Genomic DNA, 18,206 nt, shown 5'->3' with positions numbered 1-18,206 from the left:
CTTCCTCCCACCTTCCTTCTCCACACGGTGTAAGCTATGATTTCTGTGTAGCTGATTCCTGCCAGAGTTCGCAGGCAGGCAGTGGAAGTTCCATGTACCAGGCCAGTGTCCTACTTCATGAAAACCCCCAGAGAGGATTTCAGCTCACAGCTCCCTTCCGGCCAGTGTCCTCTGGGGCAGCCACCCCTGGGAGGGGGTGTCTGCGTCAGAGCCCGAAAGTCAAAAGCCACCAGCAGTTTGTGGGTCACAAGCTGAATGCCCCTCACTCAGACTCATTGTTGGGTGTAAACTCTGTCCAATCCTGTGTCCCTCAGTGTCCCTGGGACTGACTCAGGGATCCTGGCATTGCAATTCAGGTCAATTCTGAAGAACTTTCTGCACAGAATTCTAACTTGAATGAATTCAGTGAAGTAGACCATATAAGAGCAGGTATAATTATCAAGTAATTATTGTAGTTGAAACCCCTGGAAAAAAAGGGTAATTTTCAGTTTCGACTTTTTTTTTCGTGAGTGGCAAACTTAAAAAATCTGGTATGCCCAAAGTACTCCTGTAGATCCCAGTATTGTCTTGAATGCACGAGGTGATAAGTGAATGGATGACTTTTATTATAAGTGCCTGAGTTACTTATGTTCCCATAGTTCTGATATAAGAATATTCATTACTATCTCTGCATCCCAGCCTAAGTGAGCTTTCCCCTCTACAAGCCTAGGTGCTTCCTACTTTTAGACTCTCCCCTGTGTACTTGTGGACTGTGCGTGTTGCAGTTGCTTTCGGTGCTTCTGTCCAGCCAGGGGTGGGTGTTGGGTTTGCGGACACCGGCTGTAGAAGTGCGGACCCTCGGGTTCATTGCTGACCGTCTGCCGCCGGCAGGTGCTGGGCCCCGCTCCCAGGTGGTGCTCCTTCCTGGACAACCTGACGGAGGAATTGGAAGAGAACCCAGAAAGCACGGTTTACGACGATTACAAGTTCGTCACCAGGAAAGACCTGGAGAATTTAGGTAAGAAAGGAAATTAGGAAAACCGGTTATAAATTATGTTATTTCTGCTTGTTTCGGGGGAGGGAATTTTGAACATTTTAGAAGTGGTGTCATCAACGTTTATCTGATTTTCCAAATCTCTTTCTGCCAAGTCAGGTGTTAAACACATATTGTTGAATTTGTAATGTGTGCTTAGAGAAAGGTTCAGATAAGTTCAACTTACTGAAGCTTTTTTGCATCTTAAATAAGAAATACTTTTTTTTTTTTTTAGCATACTACTTGTATATAGAAAATACATCTGTCAAGAAAGCAGTGATTTCCCTGGCCAATTTTGCTCAGTGGTTAGAGCATTGGCCTGTGGACTCAATGGTCATGGGTTTGATTCCTGGTCAAGGGCACAAACCTGGATTGCAGGTTGATCCCCAGCTCCAGTCAGGGCATATGCCTCTCTCACTTAGATGTTTCTCTCTCTCTATCTCTATCTCTCTCTCTCCCCCCCACCTCTGCTGTGACTTGGCCTGCGAATTTCATATGTGTTGGTTTCATAACCTGTAAAGTGGCCATAATGTGCTCCTTCGGCTACTTGGTGACTGAGGCGGACAGTATGCAGCAGTGTCTAAACCTCCCAAGTGGATGTCAGTCATTGTTGTCAGAGCTTCCCTAAGGGCCTGCCTCTCTGGTTACTCCCCAGGGCTCACGCATCTCATCGGATCCCCTTTCCTCCGGGCATACATGCATGGATTTTTCATGGACATCAGACTCTATCACAAGGTAAGTACAGAAGTGCAGTTACTTTAGGGACTAGTGAGCAATCTATAGACACTTCTTCTCTACTGATTTGCATTTTCATAAAACACACTCATGATTTATAAGATATCTGTCTGTTCTCTGACGTAATAGTTATGGTAAATATGAGATATGCTAATACAATTTTTAATTTTTTTTTACTTTGAAAAGGTGAAATTGATGGTAAATCCATTCGCTTATGAAGAATATAGGAAAGATAAGATCCGACAGAAGATAGAAGAAACACGGGCACAGAGAGTCCAATTAAAGGTAAATATCGTACTCACCGTTGAATTTGCCAGAGAAAACGTACTTAACCTTCATGTTATTGTTCCAAAGAAGCTTGTCATCTATTTCTGAGTTTCTCCATCTTTTGCTAATTTTTGAGTGTTACATTTTATCTATCACGAGGGTTTTGTCATTCTGGACTCTGTGGCAGTGGTATCGTGAGGAATCATGCAGGGGGACTGGCGTTGTCAGCCTAAGAGAGTCGGGGTGTTTGCCAGTGGCCGCTCAGGTTCTGGGCGATGGGCCTTTGCTCACCTCCGCTGCTCACTGAGCCTCAGGCTGGCTGTTTGGTCACCGGAAGCAGGCATTAGGCCATGGCGGAGCCCAGAGAGCACTCAGACCACTCTAGCATGTTCGCAGAGAGAACTGACTGTCAAGAATGTTAACAGGCAGTAGAGGACTGAAAAGACAAGGACACAGGACTGGGAAGAGAGGCTGGGCTGCAGGAAGTTGCCAGGGAGCTCAGCTCAGGGCTGGGCAGCTGCTGGGCTGAGGGCCTCTGGGAGGACCAGGATGCTCCTGGGACCGCTACCTCCTGAACCACCTGGTGCTGCCAGGCTGAAAAAGTGTCCTCGTGCGATGCCAACCCAGCAACAAGCAGACAGGACCAGCAAGCCCCCCTCCTGCCTCCCAGGCACCTCGCTGCCCCCTCATGAAGGCACCCCCACGTCCAGCCATTGCTGACGGAACGCTGCTTAACAATGACGCACACTCCTCAGTGCGGGAGACGGTCTTCCCTCTCCGGGTGCTTGTTCAGTGTCGTCAGAGAGAAGAGTGAGTGTTAGAGAGAGAAGAGTGAGTGTTAGAGAGAGAAGAGTGAGTGTTAGAGAGAGAGGAGTGAGTGTTAGAGAGAGAAGAGTGAGTGTTAGAGAAGAGTGAGTGCCCAGCGCAAGGAGAGGCTGGGGTGGCAGGGGCTTTTGTTCCGCTTTGCTAAACCTTCAGCGCTGAAATGTGGGTGTTTTAACACAGCTGGTCTGTTCCTCCTTAGAAATTGCCGAAAGTTAACAAGGAGCTGGCGCTGAAATTAATCGAGGAGGAGGAGGAGAAGCAAAGAGCTACATGGAAAAAGAAAGTGAAGGTAAGCTTTTCTAAGGTGGAGACAATATTGATGAATTGCTCCTACATTTTTTTTTTTATAGTAACTTAGAGTGTTTTTGTTTTTACTTTAAAAATACACTTGTTTCCCCCCCCCCCCCCCCCCCCACTTGGAAGATAGTATATACTCAGTATGGGACATTTGTAAAACAGAAAAGAATATAAGGGAGTCACCCATATAACTCCCCCTGGAGGAAAGCAGCATTTATATATATATTAGCATTCATATTTTAGTGAATTTCTTTCCTATCTTATTTCTCTTAAAATTATAAACTATGCTAGCAAGACTCTATTGTATATATAAAATATTTATCCTGGTTTCATAAAATAACACAATTAGCTTTCCATTTTATTAAAATTTCTTGGTAAATATTTTTGAGAGCTTTATATTCTATGTTGTGGATGATTTATGATATTTTTAATATATATATATACATATATATTTTTTATTTCAGAGAGGGAGAGATAGATAGAAACATCAGTGATGAGAGAGAATCATTGATCGGCTGTTTCCTGCACGCCCCACACTGGGGATCAAGCCCGCAACCTGGGCCTGTGCCCTGACTGGGAATCGAACCGTGACCTCCTGGTTCATTGGTCGACGCTCAACCACTGAGCCATGCCAGCTGGGCTATAATTGGTTAAATGTTGCTTTTTTTGCTCTAGCTAGATTTATTTATAATTGCAGAAGTAACCAATTTTTACTTAGAATTGGCATATTGGGAGTGTGCATGCGTAACCTTTAACTGCCTTACTGTGCCGATGGGAAAATAGACAAAGATCAGTCATAACATCGGGTGCTTTCTGTAACCGATATAATCAGAGGGGGCTGGGGCGGGGCTGACTTTACAGCTGTGTGAGACTTCCTCCCAGTGCGCTCTCCTCTGCTCAGCCAGGCGGCAGGCACGAGGGGTTAGAGCTGGGAGTGAGAAGGCCGCTTCCGTCTCAGGGCTGCGGACCTGAGTCTGAGCCAGTGGCCTGATCCTTGCAGCTTCGGGCAGCTGGTTGAGCACTCAGGTTTTTGTTGGCTTTATTCTTTCTCTGTCCTCTCTGTAGTTCTTCACAAGTAAGTGCTAGGAAGCAGGCAGAGTGATCGGTGGGAAAAGTCATGACTGCCTGTGCTTTTAAATTTTTTTTGGTCAAAATATGAATCGGATCATCCCATAAGCAGCACGGGGCTTTGACTGTTTCTCCTGCAAGTGTGAGGAGGAACTTAGAAACCCTCACCTCCATCAGCCATCTGCGTCCCTCCAGCTACTGGACCTGGAACCGGCTCTGGCTGCCACCCGGTTGGGTTGCGCTAGGACGCGCTGTTTGTCAGATGCGCCCCTCGTTGCTTTTTCGGTGGTTGTGGACCCAAATCAGGCTCTGTTGTCAGCCTTCAGTGTCTGCAGAAATGCTTGGAGTCTTCTAAAAACCCCAGGCTGCTATTAAAGGTCGTATGATTTGTTGTTTATTAATGTTATCTAATTAAAATGAAGACTTTAAAAACCATCCTGGAACCAAAGAGAGAATCCTTCATTATAATTGTAAAAAATACTTGAAAGAATTGTTAAATCCATCAGCAGTTCATTAGTCTTGCCTTTGAACTCGCTCTTCAAACTCTCATGAGCTGTAGCAGCGCTGATAATTCCTGATCTGAAAGTGAGGTGCAGCCAGGTTCCGCTTTGGCTCCAGCCGGACCCGCGTGGAGTCAGACAGTGAGCCATGTCCCAGAAGTTGCTGCCGCTAATAACATAAAGTCTGGCGAGGTGTTTACCGTCCTGATGTGGGACCTGCTGCCGAAGGTGACCCACCACGTAGCGTCTTCTGGGCCCTGTCCAGGCCCTGAGCTGTGCTGTGTTCCTTCCATCGAAAACGGCTCCTCTGTCCTTGCAGCACGGTGTCTGAGCTCCCCGCGCAGGCGCTGGCCAGGCCGGCACCGGACCAGTTTTCGGTGTGTGGGTTTGCTGGTGAGGAGTATCGTTTTCTGCCTCGGGGCCTCTGCTGCCAGCCTTTTGCCGCTGCCTTTAGGTCTCCAGAAACGCGCTTCCCTGGGACCCGCAGCAGCTCAGTCAGCATTGCCGGCAAGACCCCTCCGGGCCCGTGGCCTGTGGCCCGGAGGCCAGGCAGGAGGCGTCCCTCCAGCCTGGGCCGTTCTGCACCGTTGAGAGTTTGTGTTAAAGGAACAGTTCAGGGGAATGGTATAACCGTGCATAGACACTGCGTTGCATCAGATCAGTTCCGACACCCAAAGTATTATTTAAACATCTTTTTAGTACCCATTAAAAATTGTTGTTATAATAGAAGTACACACGTAGTTTAAAAACCTAACATTTCTCCAAAGTTTGTTAAGAATGTTGACCACCCCTCTGTCCTTTCCTCCTCTTCTCCCCCTCCCCCTACGGTCCCTTCTCCCCCCTCCCCCATTTCCACTTCTCCTGAGGGTCACAGCCCTTCTTAGCCGATTGTTTTGGTGTAAAACTCTGTGCCTCCTAATAGCGCTGCTGCTTGAGTGTTAAGAGCCTTGCCTCCTCACTGCCTCCCCCAGCACCCTCGGTAGCGGGTAAGTTGGGGCTCGGCATTTTGTGGCTGTGGCTGTGCAGATGTTATGTTCTTCACATTCGGTGGGAGTACCCTTCCTGATCGCACTTCCTGCCAGCCCTCTCCCCTGGGCTTGATAACGGCCTTCTTGTTTGTTTCCTCTGTTGTCATCACTACTCAGCCTCAGTTCTTTGCCCGCTGTCTCAGTTGCATCCCAAGAAACGTGTGAAGATCAGTAGTTAATTAACTTCATTTTCCTGACCAGCCTCTTCTCCATCTTCCTGCCGGCCCCATGTCCCCGGCATCCGGAGTCCTGCTCCACAGCCATCGTCTTGGGGACCCGCTCCTCCTCCCCACTCCCCTTCCCATCCCCCTCCCCGCTCCCTGCGGGGGACGCAGACGTGGCTGCCGGCCAGACGTGCGTCAGGGGTCGGGAGGGTGAAGACATGTCACACCTGCAGGTGCCGGACAACAACAAACGGCCCTCGCTGCTGCTTTTCCTCAGGAAGTTCCTTAGGATTTCTCCTCAAACAGAGCAGGAAGGAGCAGGGAAGCCCGGGGCTGGCTCTGTGCCACACGAGCGACGGGGCGGCTGCTTGGTGGCCTTTCAGTCCTGACATTTGGGTTCTTCCACTGGGAGGTTCCCCTGGGGAAAGTGGAAGGGTTCTCTCCGCCGTGGCCGTGGCCGTGGCCGTGGCCGTGGCCGTGGCCGTGCGTCCATACTGGGGAGAAGGATAAGGAGCGGAACGAGGCGTCCAGTGGCGGCAGGCCCGCAGGCGCTGTGGGGCCTGGCCACGCGGCCTCACGGGGAAGCTCAGAGACCTGTGCAGACACTTTGCTGAAGGCCTTTCTCTTGGTGGTCAGATTCTCCTGTTGGAGAACGACAGCCCACCGCCAGCCTGAGAGTGAGCGCTAGGCTCCGGCGGGCTGCGGGGTGGGTGGCATCCCCTCCGTGCCAACCTCCTCTCCTGCCTCCAACGTCCCGGCTGGAGAGCCGGTCCTAGGCCTTCCCCTCTTCAGAGTCTCCCTGCCCGTTCCCCGTATGGCCTCTGCACCTGAAGGCTTGGTGAAGCCCCTTCCCACGTTCTCAGCGGGTGGGTTCTGCAGAGACGATGCTCCCGCTGAAACCATCGTTTCTCAGAATTCTGCATCGCCTAATTTCCCGGCCGCCATAGCCTGGGAGTAATTAATCTGTTTAAATGTCAAACATTCCTCAGATGTGTTCCTGTGCTGGGAAAAAAACATTAATGAGCACCTACTCAGATCTGCAGATCTCCGTCTTTGAGGTCGGCTTAGATATAAACAATACTTACAGATGTTTTCCAAGGTGAATGGCAGTGTTTGGTGTCTTACATGAGCGTTTATAGGCAGATCACTAGCCAGACACTTGTAAACTCCTGTAGAACATCACTCCAGCACCGCATCCTGTGAACACAATGAGGCGCGGGAAAGGCTCTGGGAAAGCATTTCCCCAGCTGGGTCGGAAGAGTGTTCATTTTATAGTTGTTCTTCCAGCTCCTGCTTGTTTTAGGCAGTTTATTTGTTTTAGAGAAGAGAGAACCATAAGAGTCTACCACCTTAAACCTGTTTCTGTGTTCTAGAAGGGACGGGAATAGCCCTGTTTGTTTCCCAGGAGCTCAGCTGGAGCAGTGACTGGCACACACCTGTGCCCCCGCCCCCCTGCCACCCCCTACTCCCCCAACCACTACCCCTCCCTCCCCCGGGTCCTTCTTGACTGCTGTCCATGTGCTTCCTCCCTGGTTTTGGAACGAAGTTGAAAGACTCACTGATTTAACTTTTCTTCCTTTTTCTTTTTTTCTTTTTTTTTGTTCTTTTTTTGTTTTTTTCTTTCCTTTTTTTTTAAAAATATATTTTATTGATTTTGTACAGAGAGGAAAGGAGAGAGAGAGTTAGAAACATCGATTAAAGAGAGTCATTGATCAGTCACCTCCTGCACACCCCCTACTGGGGATATACCCGCAACCAAGGTACATGCCCTTGACCGGAATCGAACCCGGGACCCTTCAGTCCCCAAGCTGAAGCTCTATCCATTGAGCCAAACCGGTCCCGGCTCTTTCCTTTTTCTTCACTATTTTTAATTCAGGATAGTAGCTATACTTAAGCAAGGTTTCAAAAACGTATTTTCTTGAAGATGTTACGGAAGAAAATTCTTTCTGATGTGTTAAGCATAAACTTAGTCAGAAAGGCTTGTTCCTAGCTCACATGTGTGATGCCCAGTAAGGCTGCCAGCTGTGAATCAGTTCTGGAAACTAATTCTGGAAAATGGCACAATGATTTGCTGAGTTATGCCTCAGGCAGCTTATTAGTTTATAGTTGAGTGAAACGTGTTAAAGCCATCTTTCTGGTCAGACTCTTCAGGTATTAACTTTAAATGTTTCTGTTCTTTTCACAGAACCTTCCTAACATTCTCACCGACGATCGGTTCAAAGTTATGTTTGAGAACCCTGACTTCCAAGTAGACGAAGAGAGTGAAGAATTCAGGCTTTTGAATCCACTTGTTTCAAAAATTAGTGAAAAGAGGAAGAAGAAACTGAGACTCTTAGAGCAACAAGAAGCTCCTCAAAAGGTCGTGTCCTGTTTCCCGTGTTGCCATGCTTTTGTCGGGTGACGGTCTCTGTGCTCCGCGGGGCTGGCTGAGAGTGTGCGCGTGCGCGTGCGCGCGCGCGCGCGCGCGTGTGTGTGTGTGTGTGTGTGTGTGTGTGTGCGCGCGTGCGTGCGTGCGTGTGTGTGTGTGTGTGTGTGTGTGTGTGACCTGTGGCTCTGGCGTGCACGTGGCCGTTCCGGGCACTTTCCCGATGCGGGCACTGTCACGTACTCCGAGGGGCCAGTGCTATTTAAAAGCAAGAGCGGGCCGGGTTTGGCTGGGACGGGGGCTGCTGCTGACTATTTTTACTTTCAGGAAGAGGAGGAAGAGCTGGAAGGAAGGCCCAGCGATGCGGAAAGCTCTGAGAGCTCCGATGATGAGAAGGGCTGGGTCGACGAGGTCAGGAAGCAGCGGCGGCTGCTGCAGCAGGAGGAGAGGGCGAGGCGGCAGGAGCGGCTCAGGGAGGACCAGCAGACGGTCCTCAGGCCCCAGTTCTATGAGATCAAAGCCGGCGAGGAGTTCAGGAGCTTCAAGGACTCCGCCACCAGGCAGAGGCTGAGGAAGTGAGTGCACGCTCCGCGCCGGCTGCAGGGCCTCGCTTCCCCGGGCACGAGCCCTCAGCGTGGCCCCCAGGCTTCGGTTACGGGGGGGAGCGCCGCGGGCCCCGGGAGCCCGGTCCCATGGTGATTCTCTCTCAGCCGCTGGAGGGGCATGTGCAGGCAGTGAGAGGCAGGCCTCGCTGCTGGTAAGCGTGTGCTTGGACGTGCTTATGCTGCGAACCACGCTCCTGGGGCCCTTGTTTTCCCCCAAGCCCCCGATCAGTCTTCTGTACAGTGGCCATGGGGGTGACATTCCTTGCCTCTTAACTATAGGTTATTGTGAAAAATTAGGATTTCAGTAAGGCTTACCCCTATAGGCTGCGTAAGTTGTGTCAAAGCCCCTGTCACATGGAATCCGACACCTCAGTCATCGATGCGGAGAAATCTCTGAGATTCCCGGGAGCCACTGTGTGCCCAGCATTGGGAGCCAGGGAAGGTGTGCCAGCTAAGTGAGGACCAGAGCTATTCCACTCCACCCCAGGATGTGCGTGCTACGGAGTAAAAGCAGCACACACTTGTTCAGTAGGAATCTTCACAGACTTGCCCACGCTGATAGCTGAGGAGTCAGCATCCGTGAGGTGGGGGCTCTGACACAACCTCTGCGAGCTGAGAGCATGGAGAGAGTTCCCAGTGACTCACAGCACATGTGCGTGTCTGTCATAGAGATGCTGCACGGTACCTAAAACAAGCACTTACACTTCACAGTGCTTAACATTCACCGCTTATCTGTGGGTCCGTTTCTCCCTTCCCTGCGATGTAGCTACAGAGGGTGATGCTTTTATTTTGAGTCAATTTCGCCTTTCTAAATGCCTTTGTGCCTATCTCCCACTCCTCCAGTCCATTCTCACGCACAGTGATTTAAAATCTCTCAGTTGAGCATTATTGTTCATCACAGTTTTAATCAAAGAAATAGTGCGTGTATGCCTAAAGCCTGCACGTCGTCCCGCTGTCCTGGGCTCTGATCAATATCTCATTCGGTTTTCCTTTGTAATTCGTGCCCACATTTCTCCTTTAATGCAGCCCTCTGATAATTTAGTTCCTCCCCGTGCCTGCCCCGTCCTGCCCCGAGTAACTCTTCTCACTTTCAGCCTTCTGAAGCCCATCTCTGTCTTCTTGGCAGTCCCCACACATTAGGGGGGTGATTGTCTATCTGTGACAGTGAGATTTCCCTCTGAAATTCTATCAGCTCCAGGGGAGCCCGCAGCCAGCAGACTGAAGCCTGGGTGGGAGGGCAGCAGCGCCAGGGAGAGGGGGGGAGGGAAGGGGGAAAGGGGAGACATGGGCGGGAGGCGCGCCATTCTGTCCCAGTAGCCGCTTTCCGGGTCTGTCTGCTTCCCGTCTTCTCTGAGCTCACGGAGGCAGCAGCCGTCTGCACGCTGACTCGCAGGCTTTCATGGAGCAGGCTGCTCGCTGGCCTGTGTCTGATCTCCTGCCACGGCCCCACGCCTGTCTCTCCCCCTGCAGACAGACAAGTCCCTGCAGGCGCGCAGTGCGAGGACGTGGGGAGAGAACAGGACGTGTGCCTGCCGCAGAGGAGCTAGGTCATTCTGGAAGGAGGAGTAATTGCCCACCACTTACTTGAAAAGCCTTTTTCTTCCCAAATTAGTGTGCTCTGTTGCCACCTTGTCTCCGTGGCTCCGACGTTCCTCCCCATCCCCGTTACCGCTGAGGCTGGAGGTGATGGCTCTGAGAAACAGCGGAAATGAGCGGGCGAGGACCTGCTGAGCTGACAGTTCGCGCGAGGCGAGTCAGTTACGCTTCTCTTTAGAATTATTGTGTGTGTGTTTTAAAGCCAAAGTCAGTCGTAATCTCATGCCATTTGTCATGTGGAAGCTTGTCCTCTAGAATCCTCACTGGACACATTTCCTGAGCAAAGCTTGATAAGTAAAGTGTGGCCTGACACAGCCTGGGAACCAGAGGCCCTCGCCCTGGAACCCGGGGCTTAAACTTGAACCCTGCGTCGCCTGGGGCAGGTCCCGTAGCATCTCCCTCCCTGTGCCGCCGGTAAGGTGAGCCCCGGAAGGACGGCTGGGGAGCTGCGAGGATGGACTGGAGCTCCAGGTTACCAGCAAGAACGTGAGTTTGGTCTGGGGACTCCAGTTTCTGATACTGAAACACCAGGAGACTCTCCGCTAGAACAAGAAGAGAGAAATCAGCATAAATCCTCTCTCCACTGAATCACAGGTGGGAGACCTCCGACAGACACAGCGCGGCTTGGAAGAATGTGTTGGGAACTCCTGGAGAACGAGGGGGTGGCAGTCAGATAGACAGTTTAGCGAGCCACGTGAGCATCTTGGTAAAATTGATTAAAATGGACCAACTAGCAGAGCAACTAGAAAAGAGACAAGTTTTGGGGTGGACACCTTAGCAAGGAACCTGAAGGAACCAAGAGTTTGAAGGACATGGAGCAGCAGCGTGAGGGACACGGGCGGCTGGGGCTGCGTGCACCTGCTCCACACCGCTCAGCACTCGGCCTGAACCGCTTCCAGTGTAGCCGACCTGCAATGTCATACGCAAGGAGCACAGGAAGCCACAGGGAGCCTGGCTGAATTCACTGCCAGCAAAATAACGTACTAATAGTGGAAGGTACAGCAAAAAGACTTAGATCTACAGTTTTAGAGACTGAAAAAGCACAAAATAAATCTTGCAGAGTTGATTCCTTTGTCAAGGCTTTAGAAGCAGAGGAAATTGCTACAGGAGGAAGATGATCGGAAGAAGACCTGAGAGTGAGGGCGCCCGTCTCCATCTTGCCAGGCACAAACTGATGTAGCGCTTTTGAAGACAAGAGACAGTGAAGACTTAAGTGCATGCTGGGAAAATAGCGTCATTTGGCACAAATTCAGGGTAATACCAAGATGTAATATCTTACCTCTGAGAGAGACAAGACCTTCCTTCGTTATGATCAGGGACAGGAAGAAACGGCTCGACTTCCACAAGCAATCACAAAAAGCCGTGAGCCTCCTCACTCACACAGCACATGCCCTGCTCCGGCGGGCGGAGCCTGGGAGAGACAGGGCCTTCACTGACCTGCAGAGAGTGACCACAGAGCGGGAGTCTGAGGGAAAGGCTAAGGTCGCCCAAGAGCCAGCGTTTAACGAGAAAGCTCACTGGGATCAGCGGATAGAGGCCTGGCCTGTGCAGTCCCCAATGTAAAGAGAAATCACTTCTCCACTTTGGGCTATAAATGTCACTGGCTTTCCCCTCTTCCTTTTTTCCTGAGTTCAGAGGAGTTATTTTATTTTTCTAAATAAGGGTTATAATCCTGAAATACTGAAGGTGGTATATCTGGTGTAAATTGTCAATTCTTCGGTGTTTATTTTCTTTTAAAATTGTGAGTAAAATCTTTTTTTATGTAAAAAACAAAAAGAAAAAGGATAAGTACTTCCTTCTCGGGATGACGAAAGGATGAATGAGACTGTAAAGGACTGGAAAGATGAAAGGTGCTTTAAAGTGCCTCTTACGGCGTGCTCGCTAGGAAGGAGGGCCGCCTTACCCTCACCACCGCGTCTCCCCCTGGACCGAGACGGCAGGTCAGGGGTGACGGCTGCCGGAGCCGGAGCGCTCGCCGGGCGGACTCGGACGGGCTCGGGCTGTCCCAGAGCACCCGCCTCGGGGCCCCGCAGGAGCCGAGCGGCACTCGGGCATTCTCAGAGCTCGGACTCCACAGGAAGAGCCTTCCACACAGCCCCCAGCCCACCCCTGCTCAGGACTGACTGTAGAGGGACATGCACCTTCCGGCCGGTGCTGAGGCTGGGAAGGGAAGTGCATTTTCTCTGTTTGGAGGAGGGAGCAGAACAGACAACAAAGCCATAGTCTCTCCTTCCCCCTCCCCCCTTCCAGGTTCATCATGGGGGTGAGGGTGTTGCTTTAGCCTTTCCTCCAGACGGATTAGTGCTGATGTTAAGTTAGTTAGGGTGTCTATCTGTAGGCTTAATTCCATTTCCCCTGAAAACCAAGTAAACAAAAAGGGCAGTGTTTTCATTTTCCCAGTAAAGCATTGTGACGACACGCACTGCTGGCTTCTGGGCCACTGGGACCTGAGAGCAGCATGCAGAGCGGAGAAGTCCTGGCCAAGAGGCCGTGGGGAAGATGTGGATGTTGTGTAATTAGCACAGAATTCAGGTTCTCTTCTGGATTGTAGGGGTGGCAGGAGGGTTCCGTAGGCAGAGGGAGGGAAGTGCAGCGCAGGCACCATGGCGGAGGCCCAGGAGAAGTCTGGGCATAGAGCGGGGAGGAGATGGCAGGCGGGGCCCGTGGGCCGGGCAGGCGTTCCGGTGGGAAGTGGAAAGGCGCCGGAGAGGGCCATGCCCAGGGCGGGTCCGAGGGCTTCGGGGCCTCGTTGCTTTTCTCTGGAAACAGGCGGTTCATGGTCAGGCCGTTCCCATGTGGCTGGTGAGTGGCCCCAGCTGACCCCAGGAGGGCAGGCAAGGCGCTCCCGGCTGCTCTGCGGGGGACGCGGGGGGCCCTGGTGTTCTGTCCTCTGGGCACGTGAGGCTGAAGTACTCACCTCCTAGCCCCTGCAGAAGGCCACTGCCCATCACACAGGTCACAAACAGGAGTCAGGAAGAGAAACGGCAGCCTTTGACCTTAACATGTTAAATGGGAGGGTCTCTAGCCGCCGTCACTGTGTGTCTGAGCATGCGGGGTGGCCTCCATTCTTGCCCTCATTGCCCCCTGGAACAGGCTTATCCTCAGGTGACCATCCCTAATTTAAATCTGCTTTGACTGGCAGATCACAACAGTGCTAATTACTGTGCATCTCTCACATCCCTCATAGCAAAACCTTAGAAGATCGGCTGAAACTGGAAGCAAAGAACGGGACGTTGAGTGTGTCCGACACCACGGTGGGCAGCAAGCAGCTGACATTCACGCTGAAGAGGGTGAGTCGTTTGCTGGTGTCACTTCTTGACCCACGGGCACCTGGCGGCAGAGTGCGTGGGGGCCCGTGCCTGCCTCCCCGAGCATAGGCAGAGCCAGGCAATTGCCTAGGGTCCTGGTGACCGAGGTGGGCTCTGCTGGTTTCTGGGCCACGGGACCCGAGAGCAGCGTGCGGAGCAGAGAAGTCCTGGCCCCCAGGCCGTGGGGAAGGAAGCGGGGACGTTTTGTGGCTTTCAGGACCGAGGAGGGCGAGGGAGCCGTGGTGGCAGCGCCGCGCAGCTGCCAGGGGTGCAGTTCAGAGGGGATGCGTGTGTGGGTCCTGTCCTCAGGTTCGTGAGAGCCCGTCTTCAGGGTCACACTTGAGGCCGGCACGCATCAGGAGGAGCAGGCTTCCGTACAGGCTGTTAACTAACGAGTAAAACTAGGTGTCTTATTTTTCCAAACATTTTTCTCATTCAGTAGATTTCCCTTAATATATCTTGTTATCAAGTGGGAAAGGATGTCAAAGATTCTACCTCTGATTTTTAAAAATTGAGATGTCCTTCAGAATCCTTAAAATTCACCCTTTTACAGTAATCAGGTCAGGGTTTACACTGTGTGATCATCAGCATTACCCGATTCCAGCTCATCCTCATCACCCCAGAAGGAAACTCAGGGCAGCCACTGCTCTCTCCTGTCTGTGGGTCTGTCTGCTCGGACATCTCCTATGAGTGGAGTCACCGGTGCTTCCTCTGGCGCCGGCGGCTCTCGCCACTCCTTCGGGGCCCACGTGGCGGCTGGAGCGGAACGCCACTCCTTTAGGGCTGGGACATTCCTGCCTGTGAGGAATAATGCTGCCATGGGACTTGGGTAGAAGGTGTTGTGTGGACTGTGTTGTCGTTGGCCTTGGGGTGTACCTGGGGTGGAGTTGTGACTAAGAACTTTCCGAGGAGCTGCCGGCTGTTCTCCAAGGCGCCGGCCCATCTGCACACCTGGCAGCCGTGCGCAGAGGGCCAGGTCTCCTCGGCTCGCTGCACGTGTGTGGTCGTCTTTTCCATAGTCGTCATGTCTGTTGTCTGTTAATGTGCGTCTCCCATGGCTGTCAGCGTGCAGCATTGTGTATGTCTGACTGGCCATGTGTGTGTTTTCTTTGGAGAAATGTCTGTTCAGATCCTCTATCCAGGGGTCCTCAAACTTTTTAAAGTGGGGGCCAGATCACGGTCCCTCAGAGAGCTGGAGGGCCGGACTATATGAACTACTAATTCCTACTGTAACACCTCGGCTGCGCTCACTGCCCAAAAAACCTGGCGGGCCGGATCAGACTCCTCTGCCGGCCGCATGTGGCCCGCGGGCCGTAGTTTGAAGACGCCTGCGTATCCGCTGGCCTCTGGTCCTTTGAGGCTCTCGGGTGGCATCAGCCTTGCCATATGGTAGGAACTTTTTAGTTAGCGTTCGTCATCTCACACTGTGAAGGTGAGCTCCGTTGAGGCGGGGTCACACTCAGTTAGGGACCGGAGTCTGGGTGTCTGAAGACGGGGTGAGTGAGCCGTGGTCCGGCCTGTGAACAGAAGAGCAAGTCGGCGGCCTCTGCGCGGTGCCGGCTCCTGGAGGTGCCTCTTCCCAGGGTGGTCCCTTCGGGGGGGGGGGCGGGGGGGACGGCCGGCAGCGCCGTGCGGGTGCAGCGCCAGGCCTGTGCTTTGTCGCTCCGGGCTCGGGGCTCTGTCAGCGCCTGTCCCGCCCCAAGATGGAGACCAGGGGCTGTGGGCCTTTTCTCTCTCCCTCTCATGTGGTTTTCTCCTCCAGTCGGAGCAGCAGAAGCAGCAGCAGGCGGCCGAGAAGATGCACCGGCAGGAGAGGAAGGCGCTGCGCCGCCCCGCCGGCCACCTCAAGTCCCGGCGCAAGCGAGGACGGCCCTTCCCCTGAGCCCTGAGGCCCGCACCGGACTCAGCAGCTCCGCCCGCTGGCCATCGGGAGCCGGTGTCCACTCCCACCTCCACGGCCAAGACTGACAACGTGTCCCCCGCCGTCTGGGCCAGAGCGGTGCCTCCCCCCGTCAATCATGCCAATCAAGAGGACCGGGGGATGGTGTCTCACCGGTGAAACGGGAGCCAGGCCTGGGGGCCTGTGCTGACAGTGAGGCTGAGCGTGTCCCTGCGCTCCTCTCCCAGGCCCCCCTCTCCCCGCGGACCCCCCAGAAGCACGTGTGGTCTGCTCCTGTGCAGCCTTGGTGGGGTGTGTGTGTGTGTGTGTGTGTGTGCTGGTAGGTGTGCTGCTGGTCTATATATCAGTGTGGGATTTTAAAAAATATTTTTATACCAAGAGAATATAAAATATGTAATAACCTAAAACAAGAAATAGAAGCTTACTTGTATTCTTTTATACTCAGTTCAAGCTTACATTCAGACTTTTTTATGTTTCTCCCCCGCACAGAGAGAAATGGCTGGAGAACACATTTATAAAAATAAACACTGTGTATGAACGGCTTCTTCAAACAGACCCTTTCCATGAGCTCACCTGAGCATTGGCGTTGGTTCCTGTTTCTTGGGTGTTGGTGTGACTCCGTGCCCCTGGGAGGCAGCGGGTGGTTGGTGACAGAATCCGACTGGGAAGCTGGAGTCTGTTCACTGGCCAACAGGCTGCGAAGCTGCAGCTGCCTCGGCCCTGGGCCCAGGTCCCCATTCCTCCGTCTGCTCTCAGCTTCTTCCCCTCCGGTCCTGTCTCTGCTCTTCGTGCAGACCGGCTGGCTCCACAGCAGGGCCAGCGTGGCTCCCACGTCCAGTCTGTGGTCTGAAATGTAGATTTTCCCCCCCACAAAGTGTATGTCAGTGTCTGTGCAGTATGAAGGGGTGTGTGTGTATGTGTGTGTGTGCGCGCGCGCGCGAAGACAGTACCAGAAAGACCTTTATCCCCCACGGCCTCCGCCCACTCAGCCTGGTGCTGGCTGCTTCCTCCTCCGGCGTCTGGTCCCGTCTCCCGCGCCCCATGCACTCCTCTCCCAGAGCACCCGCCGCCCTGGCTTCCTCAGGCCGAGGCCCCGGCTTCCCGGGCCCAGCGCTCCAGGCCTTTCCTGGGCTCGGCCCTTCGCTCCTGTGCCCGCTCCCAGGCCCCTCCCTTCTGGGGCCCCCCGAGGTGCCCAGCAGCGGAGTGCAGGCTGCAGAGGGGTTCAGGTCTGGGCCTCAGCACCACCCAGTCCCGGGGGGCCATCCATCTGGGCCCTGGGGCGCTGGCAGCCAGCAGCCTGGCCAGGGGAGCCGGTGGCCTACCCAGTGTGTGAACTCCGCCTGCTTATTTGCCTTGAGTCTCACTTCCTCCCTTCGGCGAGGGCGGCCTGAGGCTGCACCTGAGGAGCCGCTGGCGCAGGCGGAGGCTCCGGGAGTGAGACACGGTGTCGCAGCAGCTCCCACCCTGCACGCCCCTCCGCTCGCCTGTCCTTCAGTGAGGAGGGGTGTCTGGGGCTTCTGTTGGGGGGGCTCCTGAAAGGGCAGCGCAGGGCCCGCTGGGATCCCTCGCCCACTGTCCCTGCAGGGCAAAAGGTCCAGGCTCTGGACCTCACTTCCTGTGTTCGCTGTAGGCTGCGTGCTCCCCCTGGGACACCCGTTTGTCCCGGGCCCCAGGCTGGGTCAGGAGGGCCCTGGGACAGCGGCACTGAGAAGAGGCGGGGAGGCAGGAAGGACGTCAGCTGGGATGCCCGGGGGAGGAACATTCTGGTCAGAGAGGCCCAGAGGCGTGTGAGCCCCCTGACGCAGTGGCTCGGAGGTGGGGCCAGAACTCTGTCCTCACAGCCGCCACCGCTCACCTGGGCCTGCTCTGAGGACCACGGGGCCAGCACAGGGCCTGGGCGGTTTGCCTGGGTGCCCAGGAGCAGCCTGTTGGCCACGGGGCCGGCAGGGAGGGTCAGACTCTGGTGGTGGAGGCGGAGCAGGTTGGTGCCAGCCGGCTCCCGCGCGGCCCCACCACTCCGGGAGCATCGGGTTGGATCTCGCCGTGGACACCAAGGCCCGTGGGTGTGGGCTCTGCAGGCAGAGTCCCCGGGGAGTGGCAGGTCCCACCCTCGGGACCTCCGGCACTGCCTCTCTCCCCTGGGGAACCCGGCAGCGTTCGGGCCCGGCGGCCGTGTCTGCAGACAGGGACTGCAGTCTGGAGCCCAGACCACACCCCCAGACCAGCAGGCTTTCGGGGTGCGGGTTTTCACAACCAGAACGGGTCTCCTGAGTGGAGACAGGAAGGAAAAGGGCAGGCCTGGCCCGGCCCAGACTTGCTCGCAGCTGAGCTGCTGCCAGTGGCCAGGCCATTTAACCCATCCGTGCCTCGGTGTCTCCACCTGTAAAATGGGTATAATAACCTTTGTTCCCTAAAGACTTCAGAGGATGGTTAGAGAGCTAATGAGTGAGGTGCATTGAACTCCTCAGAAGAAAGTGTAACGAAGTATAAAGCACTATTGTAATTAGCTCTCGGGGTCTTTAAACCAGGTTGCATC

The 18,206-nt window shown here is 53.8% G+C and overlaps 1 protein-coding gene across 2 annotated transcripts in view; it reads left to right on the top strand.

Moving 5' to 3' along the window:
• NOL10 (nucleolar protein 10) overlaps positions 1 to 16,217 on the top strand; it is a 67,544-nt gene extending 51,327 nt beyond the window's left edge. Inside the window, exons 15-22 of one of the 2 annotated variants that reach the window (XM_036432568.2) lie at positions 871 to 997; positions 1,668 to 1,747; positions 1,934 to 2,032; positions 3,039 to 3,128; positions 8,082 to 8,255; positions 8,589 to 8,836; positions 13,650 to 13,752; positions 15,533 to 16,217. In XM_036432568.2, the coding sequence (XP_036288461.1) occupies positions 871 to 997; positions 1,668 to 1,747; positions 1,934 to 2,032; positions 3,039 to 3,128; positions 8,082 to 8,255; positions 8,589 to 8,836; positions 13,650 to 13,752; positions 15,533 to 15,652 (1,041 nt within the window). In that variant the 3' untranslated portion in view covers positions 15,653 to 16,217. The remainder of the gene's footprint in view (positions 1 to 870; positions 998 to 1,667; positions 1,748 to 1,933; positions 2,033 to 3,038; positions 3,129 to 8,081; positions 8,256 to 8,588; positions 8,837 to 13,649; positions 13,753 to 15,532) is intronic. The other variant, XM_045579749.1, reaches the window with a different exon arrangement.
• The last annotated feature ends 1,989 nt before the right edge of the window (positions 16,218 to 18,206 follow it).

This window comes from Pipistrellus kuhlii, unplaced genomic scaffold (assembly GCF_014108245.1).
Source record: "Pipistrellus kuhlii isolate mPipKuh1 unplaced genomic scaffold, mPipKuh1.p scaffold_m20_p_112, whole genome shotgun sequence".
Lineage (NCBI taxonomy): Eukaryota > Metazoa > Chordata > Mammalia > Chiroptera > Vespertilionidae > Pipistrellus > Pipistrellus kuhlii.
Note: the sequence above shows the minus strand (reverse complement) of the source record. Positions and strands in the feature narration are given on the sequence as shown.